The 26,555-nt window shown below is 44.0% G+C and overlaps 1 protein-coding gene across 42 annotated transcripts in view; it reads left to right on the top strand.

The window, feature by feature from the left end:
• The window catches only part of FBRSL1 (fibrosin like 1), a 517,648-nt gene that overhangs the window by 479,160 nt on the left and 11,933 nt on the right, over positions 1 to 26,555 (top strand). For 13 of the 42 annotated variants that reach the window (XM_040577020.1, XM_040577041.1, XM_040577032.1 and 10 more), the window contains 8 exons: positions 10,692 to 11,088; positions 12,583 to 12,836; positions 17,131 to 17,366; positions 19,535 to 19,585; positions 20,509 to 20,604; positions 23,990 to 24,061; positions 24,651 to 24,689; positions 25,577 to 25,648. In XM_040577020.1, the coding sequence (XP_040432954.1) occupies positions 10,692 to 11,088; positions 12,583 to 12,836; positions 17,131 to 17,366; positions 19,535 to 19,585; positions 20,509 to 20,604; positions 23,990 to 24,061; positions 24,651 to 24,689; positions 25,577 to 25,648 (1,217 nt within the window). Of the gene's footprint in view, positions 1 to 10,691; positions 11,089 to 12,582; positions 12,837 to 16,878; positions 17,040 to 17,130; positions 17,367 to 19,534; positions 19,586 to 20,508; positions 20,605 to 23,989; positions 24,062 to 24,650; positions 24,690 to 25,576; positions 25,649 to 26,555 lie in introns of all 42 variants that reach the window. The other 29 variants (XM_040577043.1, XM_040577033.1, XM_040577026.1 and 26 more) reach the window with 11 other exon arrangements.

Raw genomic sequence — 26,555 nt, 5'->3', positions numbered from 1 at the left:
AGTAAATGCTCCCTGATTAACAACTTGCAGATTGTCCCTTAAATATTTTAATTATCCATGCAACTTGAAACGTTGTTGAATGTCTTCAGTCTGTTCATTTCAATACCTTATTTTTTCTTAAGCTGCCATTACAGCAGCTGTAGAGCTGGATTTTGACCATGAGGATGGGAGCGAGGGGGGAGATCTTACTGCTCAGGGGAAAGTCTTCCGGTTTCTTTTCATCCTGACCCTAGATCCTCAATAAAATTAGTGGAAAACTGGTGCTGCTGCCTACCTGCTGGTGAAGAGGAGGCAGTTTGGTGACAGGTACCCAGATGGTGCTTTAGAGGAGTGATGTGCTGCCACTGATGCTGAGCGCTGGTGCTGGCAGGGACATGCCTGGGGGTGAGCAGGAAGGGCAGCGGGAGGCTGCAGGATGTGCAGAGCCTCTGGTTGGAAAGTGTTGGCCCCACTTGACAAGCACTGAAACTCAAGTGTTGTTTTCCCAATTGATAAGCATATTAGCACTAATGTGACAGCAGTTACTGAACTGTGAGAGCTGCACTTAGCAAATAAATAAGGCAGGATTTTGCTAATTTGTGCATGGTCAGTCGCTCTTTTCAGTTCCTGGTTAGGGGAGACAAAGTCACCTTGCAGCAAAACTTTCCGTTTTTCCAGCTCCAGCCACTACCCCGGGTATGGAAGTTGGTCAAGTTACCGCGACCGTTTCTAAACAGCTCTGTTTGCTGCCCTTCCGTGTCTTCCAGTTGTGACTTTCCTGAGCCAGAAAAGCAGCTTTGGCACTTCAAATGCTGATTGCACACGGTCACGATACTCGTTTTGTGCAGCCTCCTGACATCCAGAAAAGACCGCTGCAGACTTAAATCCATTAGAAATTACTGCTGAGAGTGTTTTCCTTTAAAACCTAAGTGGCAGAGTTTAGCAGAGAGCCTCCTAAACAAAGTACAGCATGCTGAAACCCTGGGTCTGGCAGGCACAAAGCACGGGGGGGGATCAGCATGTGGACTCAGGAAGAGGGTTCTTTCCTGTTGAAGTCTTGGTTTACACAGGGCTCTCCTCTGCCATGAAAAGCCAGTTTGAATCCTTAAAATCTATCCAGGGACAGAATTCAGGTGTGTATGTGAGAGGGTCTGTTGTGCGCCTCTGAGTTTCAGTAAAAAATGATAGGGAAGCTAACTGGGAGCACAGATTTTAGTGCATGTGAGTGATCGTTGGTGATCTAGAGACCAGGGATGAGCTCCGTTCAGGAGATGTGTGTAGGATGCTGCATTCTGCACTGATGTTTTTCATATCGGCAGTGCGTACCGCATTCCCGAAAAGGGATCACAACACGATTTGATCTTTCTAACTCCGGTTACAATCGCCAACCTTTAGGGAGGAAGAAAACTGTTCCCTGAGCTTTCTGCCTTTGCTGTGATAGAGAATAGCTAATCTCGCTCCCTCCTTTTCGTAAAAGCTACTTGTGTCTGGTGATTAAAAGCTGTGGTGGAAGCCAGGCTGTGAGATCACAGCAGCATCTGTGTGCGTGTTTCCTCCTCTCACCTGATTTGGTGTCAGTTCTCTGTGGGTATGCTCAGCCTTGTCCAAGGCTGTTTGGGCACATCCACCACGGGGCTGGAGAGGGGAAGAAGCAGAAATGCGATACTTCTCGTAGATGGAGCCAGTGCCTGCAGCAAGAAGGGTACGCTATGAACTCATCTTGATTAGCTTCCTGGCGTGGGTCCATCACCACTTAATTGGCTGCCAATAGCCTCCCTAATGAAGGATGATGGATGGCGCTCAGGGGCCTACTTGAAGGGGGGAGCCGATCGGAAGCAAGGATGCGTGCAGAAATACGGCTCTCACCTGGAAAGGACGTGGATGCCGAGTGGCACGGCAGCAGTCGGAGAGCCTCAGCACGGATGGTTCCTTTTTTCATTGCATCAGGGCAGGCATCAGTTACCTTCCAAGGCAGAGATGGGAATTTCTGTGACCCTGTGTACGCTTGGCTGCTTAGGGTAATCATCTGCTGTTCCCAGCAGAGATGATCTGGTGTTGGAGAATGTTCTTTCTTGCCTTTTTCTGGTTTTGGTTAGCGAGTGTGCTTTCTCAGCCAGCCACTGATTTAACTTCTCCAGGCTGGAGGGTCTGAAAGGTCATTCTCACTTCTTCGGAACAGTCTCACTGTTGGATTTTACTTTAAATGATTCTTTGGGTGTTTGGAGTTCTCTGATGTCATTTAAAAAAAAAAAATCAAAACCTCCATAAGACTGTGCAGATGAAACAAAATTGTTGTCTTAGCCCACACGGGGTATTATGCAGCCTGGCAGATCCCTTCCTTGTAGCAATAAGAAAAGGATTTGGCATTTAACCTCTTGAAATTAAACCAGAGTGTGAACTTCAATAGTTCAATCTTATCAGGGCTTTGCTAGAATAACAAATTGTGAAAAAATGTAATCATGTCTCCAATGTGACCTTGGCAGATCTGCCTCTGTGATGTGAGAGAGATTAGGTAACTCTAAGCAGATGTCTGTTTATTTTGAAAATAATAGTTATAAAATCTTTTTTTTTCCCGGGTTGTTTGCACTGCCTGTGAAAGATACGACAGAGAGAATTGTGGTCTGCGTGGAGCTCTCTGTAACAAGCCACTCTATTATGCTGAACAGTAATTGCTCTTGGAGGTTTGAGTTATTGATCTATTGGTGGGGGTTCAATTTCAGCGTAAAGACCTGTGTTCATGATTTAATTTGAGTGATTAATAACTCACTTGCAGGCTAGATGGGAATCGATATGGATTTGGAACAGCAAAAGTAGTACATTTTCTCCTATAATGTAGTAGTTGATAGTTGTTTGACTAATTAAAATCATAAGATTACTTGATATATAACAATTCTGTCTCTTTAAAAGCCTAGATCTGGAGTGGGGTATTTGTGCTTGCTTGCTTTCATGTGTTGGAGGGTTTTTTTGTATTCCTAATAGCTTATTTATCTTGCTGCTTGTCTTATCACTCGGATGAGGTGTACAACATGCCGTCGCACAAAGCAAAAACAGAACAAAACAAGACAAAACACCTTTAGTAAGTAACTACAAGAAGCTTTAGTAGCATTTTGTGGCCAGGGCAATTGAACAGCCCTTACGTCACTGGTTTTTAGGCAGCCGGCATCTGCTTAGGAGCAGCACTGAAGGGATTTAACCCTGCAGTGTTTGATCCACCATTATAGCCCTAGATTAAAAGCCTATATGAAACTTTCAATCTCATTACAACGCCAGCATCCACAGTAGGTGCTTTAGCTGCAAATCCAGTTTCAGCTTTGCATTGAAACGGTGCCAGAAGAAGCAGCATTGCTAGGAAAATGCAGTGTGACTTACTTTGGGGGGATTTGAGTGGTGATCCTCCTTCTTTGTGTGCTGGCCCCAATCCTTGTGTTTGGCACCCATTTTCATTCAGCTCCTGCAGCTTCGGAGTGTCGTCATGCATGCTTACAGCTAACATGCCTGGATAGAGCATGGAAAGCTCCCAGATCTCCAAGAATAAAACATTCCATTAAAGAACCATAAAGCAGCAAATCAGCATCAAGTCTGTAGGTCTTTATGCTGTTGCTCTCCATTTCTTGGGGAGACGGTGAAATCTTCCCATGCTGCAAGCATTTGCAACAAGGGGTCTTATCTGCGGAGCTGGCTAAGGAAAACGTTTAGCATAAGGCTTTTTTTAAACCTTCTTTTTGCTTTGCAGAGTCCAGTAAGCTTTCTAGTGGAAGTGCAGATTCCTCTGTGGAAGTACCGGAGTAAATTCAGTCTGGCCAAGTTGAGGTTTTTAGTTGGGTGAGAAACTGAGTTGTGTGTGTAAGGACCGAGGGGGCAGTGGTGGGTGCAGAGCATGGGTGATGGTCAGGGTATCAGGAAGCCTTTGGCTGCATCACATTGCTGGGGTGAGGTGAGCAATCCGTGGAGAGAACAGGCGTGGGGAGTGCCCATGGGAGGTGCCCGTGCAGCTGGAAGAGGAGAGAGAAGGGGCCATCTCTGCTCAGGTGTGCTCCTAGCACGAAAGTCTTCGAGCATGTCAACCCTTCACTCTCTTCAGTCATTGCCTTTGTGTTAAAAATGTGGGATGCTTTCCTTGTCGTGACATTATGAAAACGACTTGGAGATATTTCACTTTTAAACTTGGGTGCTCCAGAAAGGAGAGGGGGGAATTAAAAAAAAAAAAAGACACACTTGGAAGTTAATTCTGAGGACCAAGCTGACAGCTTTTTGCCACTGTTGCTTTCTTCTAGTTTGAAAAGCTGAAGGCTTGTTACAGCCCCAGCATACAGCAATCTAGCAGGTTAAATGACTTGGGCAACACAGTTTATTAAAACTGGCAAGTGCTCGCTCCAGTTCTCTTCCTGATAGTCAAGGCTGTCTGCGAGAGTAATTGATAGTGGCAGCTGTTCGGAGGGTGTTTCAGATTGCTGCGAGACGATTTGACTTGACAGACAGCTCCATACAAATGAATGGAGCAGTAGGGGCTGAATCGGGCTGGGTTGTGGAGGAGCTTCCCCCTGAAAGCTGGTCACGGCACCCAGCCCAGAGGGATGGGCTCAGGGAGGGAGCGAGGTGAACAAGGACAGACCTTCTCCCCGCGCTGCTCCAAGTTCAAAGCCAGGCAGGAGAGCTGTGCTTACACCCGGCTGGCTCTCATCTGTGAAGAAACACTGACATTATTTGGGGAACATCCACCAGATGCACATTATGCTCTGAGAAGCCCCTGTCACATAAGAACGTTTTTGACACAACCTAACGTATGCAGTAGGCTGCTGTCACAATGGAAATCCGGCCTTTGCTTCCTAATAATGTTAAAAATGGTTCAGCTACACACCACAGAGCCTTCCAGACAGTGTTTTTATGTGGGAGTCCCAAGTCTTTTTCTTATCTTGAGCTGATTTGCATTAAAATAGGCAGAGGAACTTGGTGCCCTATGTCAGATAGCTGCTGTGTTGTAGCTGTTTGCCTCCTCACCCTTGCAAACCAACCTAATTGTCTAATGTCTTAAATAGTGCTACCTTACTAAAACATAATGAAAAAACAATCCATATAAAAGCAAAATCCAGCTGAAGATAAAGAATTAGCACTTAAATATTGATTTTTCAATTGTAAAGCACTCTGCCAGCATCAGTGCTATCATTGCTGATGCAAAATGCTTTATTCTCACTTGGGCATATATATGTTGCGCATCCACAGTACATTATGCAGCAGTCTAAAAGCTCAATTAAAAAAAAAGGTTTTGCTGAAGTTCACCAAATAAGTTATTTTAGTAGTTTCTTTGTTTTGCCCTACTGCTGTAAAATCATGCTGTTCTGTACTGGCTCCTAATGCTGATGGTTCAAAATTCATCTCTGGGACTCATCAGCCAGCTCCGAAATACTCAGCTTCTTGCCACATATGTCCCCGTAATTCCTGCGGTGATGCTTTTGCAGCATTTCTTGCTGGAATTATAATATGAAACGGGGTTCATAACAGCCAGCCTGGCTTATGTCTGTTTTCAAAGATGTGTACAGGGTGGATAGATAGGCTGCAGATGGTGGTGGTTGTGTTTCTTGGGAAATTGCCATTGGTAAAGATGTCATTGATGGATGTAGGAGAGGAATTTCTTGCTCACATCACCCCATCACCCTTGCTGTTTGAATACGAGGGAGACTGCAGAAAGATGTCTGAATGACTCCACTTTCTTTTTTTTTCAAGAGACAAAGGAAAGGCATGCAAGCAAGATTAGATTATTTCCAATCACATTGTACGTGTGTTGACAGTCCCCTTTCAGCAACAACCAGCAGCTTGCAAAGAGCAAGAGGGAGCACTGGAAATGCTATTGCCCTAAGTACTGTTTGTATAACACAGTAACTGCTTATTGGAGTCCTCAAAGCAGCCTTTACATGTTTAATCCCTTGCACTTGAGCTACTCTTAATCAGCTTGAAAGCAAATTCCTGTAACAGAAAGGTTTAATTTGTGTCTGGGACTTTCTGTATTGTATTTAGCCTCCAATGCTGTGTACTTACACGCTGGCAAGCATGTCACGCTGTACAGCTGTGCGGATGGGCAGCACTTGTTTATTCCAGTCACAGATTTTAAATCCAGTGAAATTTCATGTTGGGTCCATGCTGATGGTCTGTGAGGTTCACATGATTCCTTCTGAAACGTACTTTTTGCAGCAAATTCAACTGTAGTTGACTTAGGGCTTTTACTTCAACTCTCGTTTTTACTGATTTCCAGCAGCAGTAGCTAAAGCTCTCTGTGCTTTTAGAAGTAATTAAAAGTTTTCCTTACCAGTTAAACTGGAATGGGACGTAGCCCAAGTCACAGGAAGGCTAGGATTTTGCAACACTACAAATGATGGATCGGTTGATTAAGGAGGCAGGAATGGCTAAACTCAGGCTGGTTTTATTTACTATTTTTTTTGTTAGAGCAGCTCCAGTGCTTTCTTCCGTCTCTCGCACCAAGTCGTCATTCATCCCAGTGAAATCAAGACATGTCCCACTGTCTGTTCATTTAAGAAGACCTCTCAATGGAAAAAGTCCAAAGTGTTTGGTTAGAAAATAAACAAAGTTGGCATGCTGAAAAGGGGTAGCGCTCCGCATGGTGGAGAATGGCAGATGTGATCCAGCCTTCCCAGAGCAAGGCTGAAACATGAATCATTGCTAATGTCAGATTTCCTGTGAAGGGACGAGCTGAACTGACATGCGTTCAGGTTTAATTAAGGTTGAATTATTGGAGCTGACTGTCAAGTCTTAGGCAAATTGGCTCAGCCTGTTATCATTAAGCATGAAAATGACTCTAGGACTTGGTTAAAACAAACACATTTTTGTCTCTAGGACTTTGTGGTATGGTCTGGTGGGTCCGTGCTCTTGTCAGGGCAGTGGTGCTCAGCTCTGTGCTTCCTCTGCTCACAGCAGATGAGGAGCCAAAGCACAGAACTTTGCGAAAGAACCTCTGTAAAACCTGACCCAGCTGTGACCAAGAGAATATCCAGTCTCTTTTCTGGGGACGTTTCCATGTGTGACTGGCAGTCAGCCTGGTCGATTGGAGGGAATTTGGGTGTATGAGTGTGTAGTTCCCTTAGAAGGGGCATGTGGGCATCCTACGGAGAAACTGCAAAGTTTGGGATCCTGATCAGAATGGGCAACACCTCTAGTTAAAATCATGAAAATTAACTTTATGAGGGAGTTCAGAGAAGGGAACTCAGAAACTTTTATGTGAACAGAGAGTAAAGTGTTGGATTGGAGCTTTTTGTGATAGGTATCATGAGAAGGATCTGGTTAAGTACCTAAGAAACCAGGTAATTGCACCCTTCAAATTCATCATTTCTTTCATTTCACAGTTAAAATGACCTTGAAATTGTCAGGTTTCTGGAGACCTCTGGAATACAGGTAGCTAGTGAGTGGGCATTGGAAACAGGCACTGAACAAGCAGGAGTGTTGGTAGAAGAGTATAAAAGGAAGGAAAGAAACCAGGACACCTGCTCCCAACGAGCGTAGCAGATACACTCAGAAATAAAACATGTAGAGTATGTCCTTCATGGCGTGGCCCTCCACAGGGTTAGAAGTGAAGGGTCTTAAGGTTCTGCTGACAAACACCTTTTGTTTTTACTAGACTAGAGAGGCAAGTGAATGAGATGTATTTCCATTTGGGCGTCTGCTTTCCAGTTTGTCTAAGTCTATTCCACCAGAGACTTAGGTGGTACACCTAGAAGTGAGAAACTCCCCTTCACCCATGGCAGTTCATGCTCAAGTCAGCCACATGAAGCAGCTTCTCTCTCTCGTGCTGCATCACAGCCATCAGAAGTGGAAACACCAAAGTCACCAAAACACCTGGAATCGCCCACCTTCCTTCCCTTGTGGTGGCTGAGAAGGCTTGGGGATTTCGCCCACATGCTTAACCACACTTGCCCATGATTTCACACTATAGCACTCCTTTCTCAGTGCTCCTGCTTTTGCTCAACGTGGTTATGAAAGGAGAGGAGACATTCTCACTCATGCCTGTAGCATTTCCACAGGAAAAAAAAAATGGGTATTTTCATTAGATGTTGAATTGTTCTCAAGAGTGAAACACAAAAGTGTTAGAGTACTGCAACCTGAGACATGCAAGTTGGCAGCAGAAATCAGTCATGTACCCCTAATGCTAACTAATGCAACCAGGCTGGCTGGTCAATTCAGCCAGCAAGGGAGCATGAGATTTTGCTTTGAGAAAATTGCAAATGAGAACTAATGCCGAAACCGCAGGGAATCAATAGTTGTACATAAAGCTGGTCAAACAGCTGTTTTTAATGTAGGACTTTATTGATTCGTTTTGGATCTAATTGACTTTTTACTCAACTAACTTTTGCGGTGCCAGTGTGTTTTGAATATACACCATTAGTCTACATTGCCTATAATTACACGATATGAAGTTTAACTCTGTAGGAGGAGGCCTGTTGGATGGAAGGAGCTAACAGGCTCTCAGGAAACCTATGGTCAGGAATGAAACCCAATTGCTTTTAATGGGTAGCTCCTGAAAAACAGTGGGATCTGTAGCTCTGAGTACACTGCCTCTAAAATGCAGCGTGTGGACCCCTGGCTTGACTAGTCAATGACAAGTTTTCAGTTTTTGGTAACAAAATCTGAGGACAATTTATGAACACAGATGGCATTGTAAAAAATATCGGTGCATAAAAGCAGTGAGAATTTGATTTTAGAAATGAATTATTTGTCACCCTAAATGGCATCAGAACCAAGTCTGTTTAGTTATATCTTCAAAACCAGGGTACCTGTGATGCATGAACTGGCATTTGAAAAAGAAATCCACTGAAATGAGAGATGGCCTTATATTTGATGTAGTGAATAATTAGGACCTCAAGACATTGTGTAAAACCTGTAAGGTTGTATAAGGTGCAGGAAAGTACAGGGCCGGTCATACTTGCTTCCAGCCAAAGCACTGGTGTGTGGAAATGTCTGTTCCTGTTATTTGCAGTCTGAGGCCACGAGCCTTCAGACTTATTCAACTGATGAATATAGTTACCTACATTCATGTAGTTATCTTATTCAACTGATAAATGCAGTTATCTATATGCTTCTATCATTCTCTCTTCGCATTCTGAAAATATATATGGATGTGGTTATGGATCGGTTGGTTTACGAAGGGAACGGCGCAATGGTGGGAGTACAGGCAGAGCCAGAAGCAGTGTAGGAAGCTGACTTGTGTCTCACGGAAGGAGACACCATCACCACGCGGGCATTTTCTGTATAGAAAGCGAGCTGGTGTTTCACAGGGTCTGGTTCATCGCTGGCCTCTTCTTGTCTAATGGTGGCCCTGAAGTGGCTGAAGCCAAGGCAGCAACAGCTCTGGCTTTGCGCAGGCTGCATTAGCAAACGCCTGGTCAGACCCTCTGCACTGCCAGAATTAGCTCCCCGTGTGTGTTGTGTCTTATTTCCACACCTCCTACACCAGGAACTGGCTCCGTCCTTTGATGAGACAGGAACATTTCAAAGGTGGAATTTGTTCGTGAGGATGTTGGGAGCATGTTAATGAGTGGAGGTAGCATCTCCTGCATGTCTGCAAGCCAGCTGGATGCAAACAGCCCCCCCAACAAGTTCTGGTGGATAATAAAAGCACGTACCCTGACTGGCAGTGCTGTGCATGCGTGTGAAACACATGGACAAGCACTGGTTTTGTAAGCTTTTCCTGTGATTATGGGTGTATGTGCGCTCAAGTATACACAGATTCTGTTGAAAAGCAGTTACAGTGGGAGCCGAATCTTGTTCTCATTGGTCCTTTTGGGTCTCTTTGGCCTTTCGGATACAGCTTGATCTGAAATCTGTATCTTTTCCTCCCTTTTCCCATTTTCTTTCCAGCTTTTAACGCTTTCTTACTGCCATTTTAGCTTAATTCAGAAAAAAAGAAAATATTTGGTGTCATGAAAGGAGTAATCCCATATGGAATCCCATATGGAATTCCCACCATAGGTGCATTTGGCAAGATCACAGGATTCCTTATAGCTTTGACGTACCTTGCATACAGGTATGTGCAATACTGAAGGTGAGATAGTAGGGCCTCAGCGCACCTCTGACTGAATTTTTCAAGCCTTCTCTGTTCCATTCTTCCACCCAAGTGTGTGACCTAGGAATGGCAACGTCACAGCTTCACAGCAGAACTGCCCCATCCCTTGCTACACGAAGATCCCAGGTAGCCTCCTCCTAGAGGCTTGTCATTAATGATTAGTGCTTGGGTCATGGTGCCTCATTACTGTAGTTGAGCCTAAACACACTGTAGATTACCTGGAAAGACCATTGAGAAAATGAAATGCCTTCATGATCGGGCTTGTGTTCATGAGTTTATTAATGGCCTTAAATCTGACATTGAGCAGGAAATACTGCAGCAGTAACTTGAGACATGTTCACACTCCTACTGTACGTAACCTTGGGACTCTGCAGAAGTCACAAAGCTATATGTTCTTTGTAGTATGCATGCGTTTAATGACAGCTAAGTCTTTTATGCACATGCTAAGGAGTACTGACCAGCCAGTCAAGGACGGTGGAAGGGCAGACACACAAACACACTTCCATCCTGTAAGAGCAGTGCTCCCACGATGCTCCCACGAGCTGAGACTTGACTTGGTTTGTATCAGACATACATTCTACCCTTCAGAGAAACAAACACAGACCTTTCAGCATGTGCCTTGTGTTTTTTCTTGTTGCTCCTTAAGGTCCCACCTTGAATGACAAGCCAGAAGCGAAAGCAGCCAATGTCCCAAAGGTGTCTGGGCTAGAGCGGAGCCGGGAACTGAGCACCGACGTGCCCTTCGCCCTGCCCATCCCCAGCCCCCAGCCAGTAGCTGCCGTTGTGACTTCTACTTCCTCAGCGCCCACGTCGAGCGCCAGAGCAAGCCCGCTGTTGAAGAAGGAGCCTGTGATTTCAGCACCAGCACCACCAAGGCTCACGCCTCAGCCACAGCCTCGGCCACAGTCACAACCTCAACCTCGGCCGCAGTCGCAGCCTCAGCTAATACCTGAGCTTCGGACCCAGCCTCCGAGTCACATCCCTCCACCTCTCAATTACCAAGTGCATCACCAGGTGGCCCACAACGGACTCAATAATATCAGGTAGGGGAACAGGATGCTCGTGTCAGCTTTGTGCTACTGCGAGGTAATGCTTGTTTCAAAAGGGATAGAAATTGATGGGAAGGGAGCCGTCCTGTCTGGGTAAGAGGCAGATTTTCCAGCAGTGGTGGATAGCTGCATTTGAAACGTGGTGGTAAATGCTCCCTTCTGGGAGAAAGGCATGTGGAACTGTGGGGTAAAGTTCCTTCAGGTCCAGTTTCTACTGGAGTTGAGCACTGTCCTGTCTGAGGCAGCCAGTTCTTGCCTTAGAAATTTAAGGTAGTTTGAGTTTGAACTCCCTCGTTTTGTACTCAGGAAAGACTTAGGATGAAGTAGGCAGTTTGTTCATGGTTATTCATTGTTTTGTTGGTTCACCAGCATCCGAAGCGGGGTAACTATATCAGAAAATGCTGTGCCTCTTAGAACAGTATTCCCATGTAGGCTGAGAAATCTGCTTCAATTTGACATGTTCAGATCTAGCAGGAGGCTTAGCTTCGCTGTTTAAATTGCCTCCATCCAGTAAGTAGAATGGATGAAAATGGTATGGAAAAAGAGTTTCTAGAGAGAAGAGTTTATCCAGTCAAGTGGAACCTGTACAGTCTTTTTGCTTGTTCAGAAAACATGCCTCCCAGACCAGAACTAGACTAGTTAAACAAGGTTAGAAAACTGATTTAAAACATCATATTTGGCTGTGCAAGGGTCAAAATACGACAGAGGTCTGCCATTACATTTATATTTCATAGTATCCTGCATTCTTAAGATCTGTCTTGGTTGTACCCTATAAATGCTGCCATAGTATAAATGATAAATAATATTCCAAACTATTCAGGAGATCTCAGAGGTATATACTGCAACAAAGACTGCTGTTGTGGGAATTAAAATAAATAATAACCGCAGTGATAATGCCTTTCACCCCACAAAAGTTCGATCACTTGCAACAGAGTAATAATAATAAAAAAGATCTAAAATACAGAATTGTTATGAGAGTAATATATTAACGTGATGTGTGTTTACATGCTTGTGTGGATAGAACAGCACAGTAGGCACAGCAGATAAAACTTGGTCCCCAAGTCGCTCACGCTGCGTAGCTCCATATACCCAGAGTAACAGAAATTAGAGTAACTGCATTATACGATCACAAGGACGCACATGGCCACTGCAAGGTCATCAAAGGCTAAATAAAGGTGCAAAATCTAGCTGACTCCGGCCTTCGTCAGTGTCTCATAGATAGCTCTGAGGTTTGTAACCCGCCCGAGCACCAGAGGAAATGTCACTCCAGAGAGCCAAAGCCCAGTCCCAGTGGAGAAGTTCATTAAGATTTGTTACTCTCTCCACTGCCATTCAAAAACAAAAAAAAATCAAACAAAAAATGGGGGGAAATCAGTGTTAAATAGTTGTGTTGTTTCTGGTAGTGTATTTCTTGCACTGTTCCAGTCTCATATTGTAACACACTTTCTGTCTCTCTCCCCTCTCTCCCCCATCTTTTTCTCTCTGCAGCCGGAGCAGCAGTGCTAGCAGTGCAACAAGCATCAGCCTCCCGAAACACCTCCCCCTCTCTCCCCAGATTCCTCCGCACCATTCCTCCGGCCCAGCCCTGCCCCTCTCCATCTCTAATCTTGCTACCTCGCACTTCTCTCTCAGATCGCAGACCCAACACCAGCACCATCCGGCCATGTTCGCCACCCCACCCACGCTGCCACCTCCACCAGCGTTACCCACCAACAGCCTCGTGATACCAGGTCACCCTGCGGGTAGGTTCCCGTCTTCTTCCAGGGCTGATCTGCCGTGCATGCACTGGAGGGTGTTGAGAGATGGGCTGGCTGGTGGGCAGGTAAAATAAAGCGATACAGACACCTCCACGGGCAGTGTGTGCTGGAACTGTGAGAGTGTGCATGAAACAGGTAGGAGACCTGGACAGGCTTTACCAGTTGAGAGACTGTAGAAACAGAACTGTAGCTTCCTGTGAGAAGTCTTCAGAATGACTTTTTCCACAAAAACCTCTTCCAGAGCATGAACTATTGATTGTGGCATTCTAGTTATCAGACATTTTTTAGATTAGCAAAGAACTGAAGTTTAATTTGCCATTCTCCCCTTTTTTCCCCCCCTCTAATGAAAACCGCAGCTACTAGAACCAACTTGGAAAAAAACAATGTTTCTAATCAACCCAGGAAGTTGTTCTAACTGAACAAGTGGGAAGCCCCCACACTTATGCCCTGCTCCAATCCTTCGAAAAGCAGCACATCCTGCCGGCAGAGCAGGATCCTCTGCCTGTGGCAGCACAAACTCTGTGTGTCTGTGGGTGCTTGGCCTTTCTGTATGAGGCAGAGAGAGCTCAACTGACAGCCTCTGCTGTTCAACACTCACTGTCTTTGCATCCTTTTAAAAAGTTTCCTTTGTTCTCCCTGGCCCCAGTTCCATTGTCACTTCTGCCCTAAATGCCCTCTTTATAGCTTATCCATTATCCTACAGCTGTCCCTGGAAGAGACCCTGGCAGCTGGAGACTTCCCTGCAACTTTCACTTGCTGGGGCCTCCTTTTGATCTGGCATTTGATTCTGCAGCTAACTCAGCAGGGATTAAACAGGACAAGCATTTCGGAAAAAAAAAAATGCACCCTTCATTTCCTATGAAGCAAGTTAAAGGAATAAGGAAAAGGCAGATTTGCTGCTGAGATTTCTGATAGCTTTGCATCCCCTTGTTTTTTTTCTTTCAGGGACTAAATAATGTGCCATTATTCTGAACTACTTCTTTAAATGAGAGAGAAATGTGAATTGGTCCAAACTGAGCTCTCAGAACGATGATAGACAAAAGTGCTGCGGGTTCCTAGCCAGAAGCAGGACCACATAGGCCAAAGCTGACGGCTTTCACAGGCCCTGGCACTATCTAGAATTTCAGCCACATTGCTGGGAAGATGTTGGCAGCACTGTGGGAGACCTATTCATTGCTTCCCCTGTTTAAGGCAAAGAACTACTGTGATGGAGACTTTGAAAGAATTGCGAAAGGAAATAGCAATGTGCTCGCTAAAAGCATGATATTGCGGTCACTGAAAGCAAGTATGTTTTCACCATTAACTTCAGGAGGTGCAAGATCAAGTGACCTATTCACATTCAGCAGCTTGCCAGGAAACGCTAACAGTCATGCTCCTACTAAAAGGATTTCTCCTGCAATTGAAGCAGGAGAGGCCTAAGTTAGTGGAGGGAAAGGTCTGGGTGTCTAACCCTACAGACAGTGAAATGACTCTTGTCTGCATTATATGAAAAGCCTGCAAACTGGCACATCATAAAATCGATACAGAGCGCTGCATAGCCAGCAGCTTCTGTTGTCATTCACATAAAAGTTTCTTAAAAGCAAACAATATTGCTGAGCAGCCTTGGAGAGCTAGTATCCAGCTGCCACTAGCAGCATGGTCCTTGTTGTGCTCTTTGAGTGCATGTGTGCTCTCAGTAAAAGCGCCAGCTTAGAAAAGCCTAAAAGAGGGTATGGCCCTTTGAAGTCTCCTTTTGTTATCTTTTTATTCCTCCTACTTCGGAGGAAAAAATGTCCTTCCTTTAAAGTTGCTTTGGCACACTTGTCACTGTTACCAAGCAGAGCACCAAGTTCTTCCATTCAGTGATGGTACTAATTCAGATCTCTGAATAACAAAAATGCACTTCTGGTGCCATTTCTTCCTTTGAAAACCTAAAGCTTATGCAAGTAATGTAGGAGCAACCCTCATGCAGGCTGCTGCCCTCTATTCAAGGGCACTAACAGCAGCTCCAGTGTATGACACAGGAAACACCGGTCCTTGTGTCTTCTCTTCTGAATGTGAGGGTACCTAGCAACATTAGCGGAATTGACTTCCTTCTTCCATGCCCACCTCATGTGTGCACACTTGACTGTAGTGTTTGGGCATTCAGAGGTCTGCTCCCAGTTACATTGTACATGGCGAGATCCATAAGACAAGGCATTGCTGGTAGGCACAAGAACTTGGTTCTAATTTACCATTGCCCAGAGCGTCTCATGGAGCTGGGTTATTACCCAACAGACCTTACTATGGAGCAGCTACTCCTCCAAGTGCTACACTGCTTCTCCAAACATCTTCGGGCCTTTTTTTGTCCTGACAGAGGCCAGAGTTGTGGTGCATTGCTATGGGCTGGAGCCAGCTGCAAATCTATCAGTCTGGCTTCAAGTCTCTTAAAGAAATCGGATATCAGAACACTTAAAACTGCCAACTTGCTTTTATCTCTCCCTCCAGAAAAACATAAAGTGGATTATCTTGATGCTAACAGAAGGATTTGGTTTCTTTAAGTCATGCCAGATTTAAATGCATAAACAGACACACATGAAATCATATTCATATTCTCTAAAGATGTTAGGTTTTGGTCCTAAGTGTTTTCAGCCTTTTTTTTTTTTTTTTTTTGAGGAGAACCCATTATAGATTCTTTTGGTCTAGTGCCTTAGTCTTTAGTATCACAAGTGTATGTACTTTTTGCTCTCCATTTCTGTCCATATGTAAATATTATTATTATACAGATTGTAAAAGTACACAGTACCTGCTCCTAGCAGCACATTATTACTCAAAAAGCAAATGAATTAGGCATCCAAAATTTGCCTTCAGAAGTGACTTTCAATAAGATGAACACTTCTAAGTGGTAGCAGAGACCTTGAAATTCTAGATCACAGTGCCTATCTTTGAAGATCTAAACAACGTATTTGCAGAAAGTGAGTTAGATATTTCTAGTGTTACTCTAAAAACTTTAAGTGAAAGAAATGCCTGTGAAATATGAAATAACACTTTAAAGTGCATGTATTCATTTGACCCTTTATATTCAGTGCTGCAGCTTAAAAGGTAGGTTCGTGTAAGTTCAGTAGCGAGTAGGTCAGTCAGGAATGGGTGCGTCATCTGCAGCCGGTGACACAGGTTGCTCTCAGCTTACAAAACATCCAACATGCTGGATGCTGACCACGATTTGAAGCTCTTAGGTAAAATCGCAGATGGATTTAATTGATACCACCAGACATTTCTGGGCAAGTGGACATTTGTTCTTATTCTCCTCAGTCACATCATTTCTAAAGTGCTGTATCTGCCACTACCCTAAGCTACATTCACATTGGGTGTAATTTGGTTATTCCAGAGGAAGCTGCTGAGGAGACACCACTTGTCATGTGGTGGAACATCTTGTTCCTGCAGTCTTTGCAACCTTCTTGCAGATCTTGAGCCAGTTCAGTGTTTCTCCTCTTCCTGCTGATTCCTCCTCCATATTTTCTCATAGGAGAAAAACCCGGAGGCAAGGACAAAAAAATGACAATTACAGCCTGCTAGAAATTGTGGAAATTGACTGCTTAGTATTTAAGACCTCAAAAATAAACAAATAAATAAATAAATTTGCAAAGAAGGCCTCAGTTTGTAGGATGGATGTTCCTGGTCGCTGTTTGCATGTCTTGGGGCTGAGAAGGGGGAGGGCGGCACGGGGACCTGTTGAGAAGCAGCCATCAGAGCAGGTAGCTTACAGCCACCCAAGCCCATCGTTACCTCACTACCTTGTAGCCCTTGTCAGAACGGTGCCTTTCAAGTACGTATATACGTTAGCGTAACGTGAATCAGGCCCAACATCCCTTTTCAGCACACACATACGCTTCCGAATTTAAAAACTTCCGAGGAATCAGGTCGGTATGGGTCATTTGAAGCCCCGTAGGGCGCGTCCCGTCGGGCGGGGTGGCGGGGCGGCGGGCGGGGGAAGCGGGCGGCCGCTTGCTGCCGCCCCTGGATGATGTTTTCTGCTGTGATGACTCATGGTGTTCTCTCTTGTCTTTAGATACCAGCCTGTTGATATCATTCAACCAACCAATCATGTATTGCCAGCCTCATTCGGGGATTCTGATTGGTACTTTGTCACAGGCATCTCTCTTACCTCCACCAATGAGTCCTCACGTAGAAAACCACCACAGCATGACCTGCAGAAACAGGGAATGCCAGGTGAATATTGACTCTTTCTCCTCCGTCTTTGTGGTACTCACAGGCCCACGGGCCTCTGTGTCTTTTTTTTTTCTCTCTCTCTCTCCTCTAGATCACGAACTGCTCAGGCAAGAGCTGAACAACCGGTTTTTGGTTCAGAGTTCGGACCGGGCCGCTGCCTCACTTGGCCCGGTGCCGCTGCTGAGAGCGGAGTTTCACCAGCACCAACACACGCATCAGCACCAACACACCCACCAGCACACATTCACTCCTTTTCCATCCAGCTTGCCCCAGACGCCGCTCATGCCGCCCTCTGCACCTCCCATGGTGCGTACCCCAGCCCAAAATGTGAGGATAAGTAGAGCATCTCTGGTCAAAAAGCCTAACCCACTCTTGTCAAAACAAATAAAGCAGCGGTCCTCTTCGTTTCAGCCAGGCGTGCTGTCCCTGCCCCTCCAATGAGGCCCTGGAGAGGCAGGCCCAGCACTCCCCCTTTCCATCCACACCAGGCCCCCAGGTGCCCCCAGGGTGCAGGTACTGCACCCAAGAGACAAGCCTGGAGTCCCCGTAGTTCCCCTTCCTGCGTGTCCCTCTGGGTACTTCACTTCCCTTTCCTCAGAGCCACAAGCCTTGGCACACCAAAACACACGAACGAGGGCACCACAAATCGGTGGCCTCTGGTACAAAACGCATCCCCACAGCTGCAGCGCCGTCCATTCTGGGGCAGAGTGTGCTGGCATACCCGGAGCTCTCGCCATAGCTCAGCAGCTCTTCTGTTTGATGCGAGTGTTGTCCCTCTTCCTCCTAATTCCCTGACCTATATCAATTTTGGCATTTATTGTTTGGCTGCCTCAACAAGCACTAATTTGTGCATGGCTGGTTCTTGTGGAAGAGATCCTCCTGGCCATGTAATAAGCTTTAGTCTTCTTCTATTGAAGCTGCTTGTAACACAATGGGGCTCTGCTGCAGCTGTTAAAAAATTGTTAGAGATCTGCTACAAATGGATTTTGTCAGTACTTTAAAATGCACTCTCCCATTTCTGGCAATTACTTTGTTAGGCTGAAAGAACAAGATACAGGTTTTTTTCCCTCTCAGTTTCACACTGTGTCTAAAATGTAGAAGCAGCCATCTTCTCCTAATGCTAGCAAAAGCAAGGACTAACAGCAAAAGCAGCATTTGGGAAGGACTACCAAGGACTCAAGGAACATAATGTTTCTCACTTTTCTTTCCCATTGTTGATTGCCTGATGACATTCTTGGGTTGTAATCTGCTTAGCAGTGAGACAATTAAAGTAATATCCTCCACTCAAAATGTAGCCCCAGGTGTTTGCTCAGTGTACTCATGTGTAAACACCTTCTCCTCTTTTCTTGATCTGCGTAAAACAATCTTGAAACTTTTCTCAGAAATCTCCTGTGTTATTTAAGAATCCTGACATCTGATCCTGCCAACAGCTCCCTTCCCTCCCACCCATGCCCTGTTGATGTCAGCCTTCATAGCAAAAACAGCTTGTAAGGCTCTTTTGTTATATTTCGCTCACATCTTCTTATATTCCACTAGATCAGGTCTGCTAATCCCAACACCAGAGAAGAGTGTTGAAATTTACAGCTGCATGTGTTTGGTAATTTATGGTATTTACACTGGAGGGGACATGGCTCCAGTAATAACTGTAATTAATAAAATTACAAATCTACTCTCCCGCACGTAGAGGAGTGCGAAACAGCAGCTGACTTGCTAAATAAGCAGCTTTTCATGGGGTCCTACAACTCCCTTTCCCTGTCTCCTTCCCCGCTCCCTCCTCCCAGCAGAATGTACATATTGTTCTAAAATGCAACATATATATGCTTTGCTTTTGCTTCCAAGGTGGTACAGGACAAATGGTCATGAAAATAAATACGGGGCACAGACTGCACACATGGAGGTGTTAAAACCCCGTGCTGGAAAGGCAAAGGTTAACAATCACTTTATCTCCAGGGAGCTCTCTCTTTTGCAGAAGAGGGAGAATATAGAGATATTTGTGCATCTAAAGCAATTAAACCCTTTTCCAAACAATTTTGGCACTTACAGGATCCCAGAAAATAGGGAGCAGGTATTTGTAAAAATTGTGGTCTAATGGAAATGATCGTTCCCCATCTAGTCTGTGACCTGGTCAGTGCTCCAGGGGCTGATCCCAGAGCTAGACCTGGAGCTGAACTTGCCTTTCACTGCCCTGCAGATACCAGGACTGTTCTCTTCATAGTGAAGGAACCACATCACATAGTGCCTGCTAACAAGATTCTGCAGCGAGACTCAGCAGCACCCATTGCAACCTGGGGGCTAGTGCCCTTCTCTCCCTGTTAGCTCTGGGAAATCAATCAGCTCCCCGATGAGCAAGTATGGAATAATCAGTCAGTTCTGCTCTGTTAAATGCTGTGCAGATGGGTCATGATGATTTGTCTGTGTTGAAATCCTAATGTGTCTGTTACTGTCGAAAACAAACTCACCTGTTTTCCTTTTTTGTTTTTCTCTTTTCTTTCCAGTTTGACAAGTACGCTCCCAAATTAGACAACCCTTACTTTCGACATTCCAACGTGAGTGCTTATTTTTCTAGGTGGTGTCTTTGATAATGGTTCTGCTTGCTCTTTTGCTTGTTTTTGATTGATCAGTAGTTTTTGATTCATTCATTCTTAAAGCTCTTTTTTTCTGTCTTGATTTACTTATTTTTAAGGTACAAAATTTTCTTTAAGCTTTTTTTTTTTAACCTTTGTCTACTGCATTTCTGCTGCTGTGGCTCTGTAATGCTGTGCCTGGGATGGCAGGGAATGCGCAGAAATGGCTAAATCAGTGGTCACTCCAGTATCTTTGCAGCTGGTGCTTCTCACAGTGCAGCAGCCCAGAGTGCATGGCTCTTTCACAAGATTTTGCTCAGGTCACAGGAGTAAGTCAGACTGGTGGTTTCTTCCTGGTGCTCCCCACTGCTCCAAAGCACAAAAACTCTCTATGTTTTGGGACTTGGAAAACTGCTGTATGTGCTCAGGAGAGGCCTAAGCAAAACTTTACCCACTCAACTACAAGGTGGTATGCATGTTGCCTGTGGTTAGTGTGCAATACAGCATCTTGTGGTTCTTTTTTGCTTTGAGAATGATACCAGGTCACATTTCAAAACAGGATCAATTTGTTTACTACTGTAGAAAAACGCAAAGTTAACCAAAAGTGAGCATAGAAACCAAATTACTCCAATTTCTCCAAGAATGGTGAAAGTTCTGTGCTTCCTGCAATAGTTCCACGAATTGTAAAGGCACACTTCTTCAGCACTACTAAGAAAACTCATCAGATGAGTACATTTCCCAAGTTTTGGCTTTGCTCTTAAAAAAAAATTAAAGCAAATTTAGTGTGTATTTTCACCGTGGCACTTGTCCGACACAGTACTATTTTTGTATGTGCCAGCCTTGGCACCTACCTCCATTATTGTTCAAGTTGTCCTGTGACATAAGCATCTCTTTTTCTTTTGTAGTTCTTTCCAACCTATCCTCCAGCAATGCCTGGAATGCCACCCATGCTTCCACATTCAGGTCCCTTTGGGTCACTTCAGGGAGCATTTCAACCGAAGGTACAAACTTCTTCTTTGAAGGCTTTGTTCTTTTGCTGGGAGAGAAACTGTATTCAGAGTCGTGTCTCTGGTGATTTTGTAGCCCATGATTTAACTAGCGGAAGTGCAACACAGGGTTGGAAGCAATCACCCCACAGATCTGTGAGCATCCTCTGCACAAAGCAGCCAACACTTGAGCAGAAATTTTCTCTTGGCACTACAGATTGTTCCTTGGAAAAGGATGTAGTGGTTCACTTGGGAGGTCAACTGAAACTGGAGAAGTATACAGGCAAATGCATTATTTGATTGACATATTTACAGCTAATAATAGACCAATGAGTCCCAAATCATTTTATAAATTTAACAGACTGAGATTGCAAAAGATACACTGTGTTTATTTCCAGAAAGAATGAGAAATTGACTGTACAAGTGTGGGAACAATAGGGAGAGACTGCTATAAATGGGTAGAGCAATTTGAAAGAGCTGAATTTTTATTCCCAGCTCCAACACTGTCTGACCTTGGGCAAGTTGCTTAAATCTTATGTTCCTCAGCTTCCTCATCTATAAAGTTATCTTGCAGTGGGTTTATAAGGGTTGATAAATGCCTGCAAGCCTCTTTGAGATAGTGTTTGAAAGGTGCACTGCAAACGTAACGTATCATTACAACTAGCACTGATTGGCATTTGGAAATGTTGCCATGATAACCACCATTTTCAGTGAATTCTGTGATGTGCACTGTTTTTTTTCTCCCATACTTGTTCTTGTTATTAACTACTTTATAATGTACAGAAAGTATTAAATCCCTCCAAACAAGAAAGATTCATTATATCTATATAGCATTTGTTTGAAAATAGAGCATTTATTCCATTTGTAAGGTGCCATGTGTTTGTCTTCCTTACCTACAGTGGTTTTAGAGATTTCTTATCTTGAACTGCATCTCCATAGAGCCCTGCTACTGTGTTAGAGGACGTTACGAACCAGCACTGTAGCTTGTCCTTTTCTGTTTGCATTTGCGTGGTCCTTTCCGTAACCATACCAAGGAGGTCTGTGTGGTGTGCTTTCCTCAGCAGTGTCACTGACAGAGTGGAAGTCAGTAATTAGTAACCACTGCAAACAAGGCCTCATGCAATCTTCCCAATTCATTTCATTTTTTCAGTAGAACCTGGAGTACTTCCTCAGCGGCCATTGAATCCTTTAGATTATTTTATTTCCTGGATAAATGGCAAATAGCAGAGCCTTTAAAATGGCTTTTTTTTTCCCTCTAGTAGTGCTGTACGTAATGGCAACAGACAAGGAAGAATAGCAGTTGCCTCTAAGCAGAGGGAGCAAGAGGGACAGAACATAGATAGCCCTTGCTGGGATTGTTGCTAATTGTTGCTGTCCTCGCAAGGAATGCCAGGGGTTCCCTACAGACCCCAAGTTGTCAAGATCTGAGCTTTCCTTCTCAGGAAAAGCTGCACAAATGAGGTGGAAATGGCAAAATTTTGCTTGCATGAAAATAGGGTTCAGTTTTGCCATAAGGCCACTGTTAATAAGGAGTTTCTGATACACCAGCAGCATCTTTGGGCTTCCATCTTCGCTACAGAGCTTTATAGATACCATCTCACTGTAAAATGCCAGTAGACCAAAGAGATTGCACAGCAAGAAAGAAAACATGAGCACAGACCCCTTACATTTTTAAACAGTACTTAGTGCTGTATTTTAATTCATTTTAATGATAGATACATAGAACATTTTCTAGCTTGAGTTTAAACAGCACAAGGTCACATTCTGGTGCCATGGTTAATCACTAACATCACTTGATCTCTGGACAGTGCAGTATTTACCTGCAATCTTAACAACCAAAAAAAGGGGGGTTGGGGAAAGAGAGAAGAAAAACAATAGGTTGAAAAGTGAATCTGCCACTTTGGCACATTATTTTCCAGTTTTCTAGAGGAGCAGTTGAACTGCTGGGCAAAGCCACTCAAGTCTGTTGCATTGTTACTGCATCATGTTTCTGTGCTCTCTCCCTCCCAAGCTGTTTGACTAAAGCCTTCATGAACACTACAGACCCGATGACTTAGTTTTGGCACACTGAATCCTGCACTTCTTGCTTTCCATAGCAGAGGTCTTGGTTCTGTTTTTCCCCTTCCTGTGCCAGTTGCCTACAGCTGTGTGTGTAAATCCACTGCACATAAATCCAGGCTGACGGTAGACTTCTCAGTTAGTTTCCCAAAGGCATTTCTCACAAGCTAAGAACTTGAAAAGGTCAGAAGTATTCAGTTTACTTTGCTGGAGGAAGCTTTCACATCTTTCTCCAGGGGACAAAGGGACAGGATGACACCATGCTATCTTAACGTGTTGTGATCTTACAACTCTTGCCTCTATGATAGCTGTAACTTATTTGCCACCTTATATATACCTCAGCTGTCAGACACGCCCCAAGAGCTCAGATCTGCCTGAGGAACTTGTTGACACACCTACACACACACAAGAATCCTCTTTTTAATGAATCTGGAAGTTACGTAGTCCTAGACAAATTAAAACCACCCACACCCATGATTTTACTCATTCCTTGTACTGTTTGAAATCTACCATAATTTGACCTACAATGTGAGCCCAATAACCACTTGGGGAATGAGGTTTTACCCCTTTGCACTCAGCTGTGTGGAGGCACCAGGTGCAGTTGCTCTGGGAGTGGGAGATGGATGAATTCCAGAGCGAGAAGACGAACGAGTTCTTGGGGATCGTCTAGGACAGGGCAACAGGTGGGATCCGGAGGAGGAGGAGGAACAGGGATTTTCAATGAGGTGTTTAATTCTTGCTGGAAAATGATGGGATAAACAACGCAAAGCTATAAAAGACCCACAAGCACCTTCTAAGGTTTCTCATTTTGTCTTGTCAAAGCAAATAGATGGGCTGTTGCCTTTGTAAGCATTGTATCATCTCGCCCCGGATGGAAAAGGGTCCACAGTCCAATAGGTGGAATATGGGACTAGGAGTGCTTGGATTGTTCTGTTCATGACTGTGATACTGGCTGCTGCCTGAAACACTGAGGGAATCAATCCACCTCTCTCGTTTCCTCTCCTACTGGCTGCCTGTTTTGTCTAAAGAAGAAGCTTTTGGGGGCAAGGGACTATCTCTTCCCATCCACTTGCATACTGCATAGCACAATGGGGTTGGGATTTCAACTGGGGCTTAGGGGTGCTGCCATAATACTGTTACTGCTGCTAAATAATAATAGATGACACAGTGGTTAAATGCTGTTGGCTGTCAGTAAAAGATAACATTTAGCACTAATGTAGCAATATGCGTGTTCAAAGCACAGTATAAACATGGACTAATTAATGCTATTAACATCTGATAGAGATGTTAAATGTTTGCTGGTATAAAACAGTTTTATTCACACTCTGTTCTTGTCTTTCAGACTTCAAACCCTATCGATGTAGCAGGTAGACCGGGCACAGTCCACCATACACTGCTGCAGAAGACTCCAGGGGTAGGCAACAATATATAATCTTCCTTTGAGCTTATCTGGATTTACAGTAAACACAGTGATTGCTCATTTAAAAGAGAGAGAGAGCAGCTGATGAGTAAATTTGCCTTGTAGCCTGTGAACATGAAGTCAGGACAGAAGTTTCTTTTTCTGGTGAGACAACAGTAGCCTCCACTAGTCATGAATACAAAGGGATGTATTGACTGCTTTAAACAGAGTCAGAGGGAAATGAGGCGGGAAACCCTTTCAAGATCTTTACCCAAAGCATCACTTGGAGAGTAGTTCTATGCACTCTTTTTTATGCGCACTTTTATTTCAGAACAATTACAAAGTTCAGAAAAGCGTGGGTACTGTTCAGTTGCTGGTATGAAGCTGCTCTATTTATCATAAAATTTTGCTGAGTTTGGTGCAAGGAATGAAAGAGAAGTTTTAAGCCTGATTTAAGTTCTTCAGGTTTTCCTTGTCACAGGGGACTTCTCTGGAACATTGCTTTCTAAATGCTTTTACTTGTTCAGAGGAAGGAAATTCCCCACCTTTCTGCATATGGGTAGTTTTAGAAAGACTGATCGTTTTATTTCTGCGTTTTCCATAGGTGTCAGACCCTTACAGGCCTCCAGTAAGAGTAAGTAAGGTTTGTGGGGGATTTTATTTTTATACATATATATATAGCATATATTTAAAATATTGTACATATGTTTTTGAAATCTTACATGTCTGGTAGAAAATTTCAAGCTCATCCTTTATTTAAAGCAAAATGTCATAGTTAGCTCTTAGCTGCTTCTGATTAATAACTTTGAGGTTGAATCCCAACCATATTTTGCATCCATTTGTGCGCATTAATAGTTGACAGTATGAAATAAGGGTCACAGAAATAAATGACTATGAGCCTGGACAGATGTTCACAATTGGTCAGATTCGTGGTGGCTTAGGTCAATGTGTTTTATCTGTGCTTCTGATGTTCCATAAGAACACTATAGTGGGTACTGCAGATCAGCTGAAAAACAGCAACCTACTCAGCTGCGGCACTGCTCATCCCTGGTGATTGTCAGTACCCTTTTCCTCCCCCAATGCAAGCATTCATAATAATTGCTCATGAGTTAGCCTGCAGACCCTGTACAGCAGGGATGAATGAACAGAGCTCTTTTCAGAAACCGGATGGTTAACTATCAACTCCTTTCTCTTCAGCAAGTCATACTGTTCTCTGCAGCCATTTATTTCAGTTTATGAAGGAGGAAGCACAAGTATGAGAGAGCAAGGCAGGGATCTGAGATCTCCATGAGATGAGGAAGATATCCCACGTTCTTCCTGTTTCTTTCCTTCTTAATTTAAACATCATCAGGTGCAGTACAGAAAAAAAAAACACACGTTAATCACCTATTGTGCCATTTTAGTAGTCAGCCTTTCTCATTGCTTAGTTGACTGTTTGACAGTAAGGGAAATGAAACATTCTATCTGATGTAGATTGCTAACAAATTCTAAATTCTAAATCTATCTAAATTCTTGCACTTTCCATTGCAGAAACCCGGGAAGTGGTGTGCGGTTCATGTACAGATCGCCTGGCAGATCTACCATCATCAGCAAAAGATAAAGGTAATTCAGACAGTTTATGGAACAAAGCCAAGTCTTTTGACTTACATGTTATATTTTAGTGACTAATGAGGAGGAAGCAGTTAGTATTGGTGATCCTTAAACTTGTCTGTATTGACTAACTAACACTTTCAATCCTTTTGATGTTTGTTCTGTCAACTGTAAAGTTTATCTGAGGGCAAAGGAGTTGGGTTGAAGGGTAGCAAAATGAGCAGGAGATACTAAGTGTACAGACAGAAAGAGAAGAAGAAAGGGAAGCAGATGGTAATTTTGCTCCAAATCCAGCTTTATACAAAGCGTACATGTTTAATGTCAATTCCCTTCTATACTAGTACCTCCTGTGGAATACAGAGTATTACCCTAATAAGAATGAAGTGACTTATACCGTGAAGAACGTTTTACCAAGTGTAGAGCAGGCAAGTAGGTTCCTGGTCTTTCTGCATTGCAGTGAAGATGGGGGAGCAGAGGGAGTGGCTTAGAAAATCAAGAGGTAACAAGACGTAGGTACGCGGGGGTGCTTTTGCAGGCTCAAAGCTCCCTGTGGCAGGCAGAATAGCAAATAATACGACTTCTGTAGAGTGATGTTTTTTTTTTCATAGTTCCCGATGTAGGTTTTTGACCTGTTAATGAACATTATTAAGTGTTTAAGTGGGTAGATCATAACTAGCACCTCTACAAGTTGTGTGTGTCCTTTTTATTGTTAAGTAAATATGTCATCTTTAAGCTGTATATTTCTCAAGAGACATACATGTCTTTGACTAAGGTGCAGTTCCTCAGGCTGACCATGCTCACTTCTATAGGGTAAGGATAAAAATAGCCTCTGGAGGAATCTCATAGTCAGTTTTCTTCATCCCTATCCTCATGCCTTCATGCTGAGTTGTGTTGGCTGGAGGAAGGACAGTCTAGGAAC

This window comes from Cygnus olor, chromosome 17, assembly GCF_009769625.2.
Source record: "Cygnus olor isolate bCygOlo1 chromosome 17, bCygOlo1.pri.v2, whole genome shotgun sequence".
In the NCBI taxonomy this organism is placed as follows: Eukaryota; Metazoa; Chordata; class Aves; order Anseriformes; family Anatidae; genus Cygnus; species Cygnus olor.
Note: the sequence above shows the minus strand (reverse complement) of the source record. Positions and strands in the feature narration are given on the sequence as shown.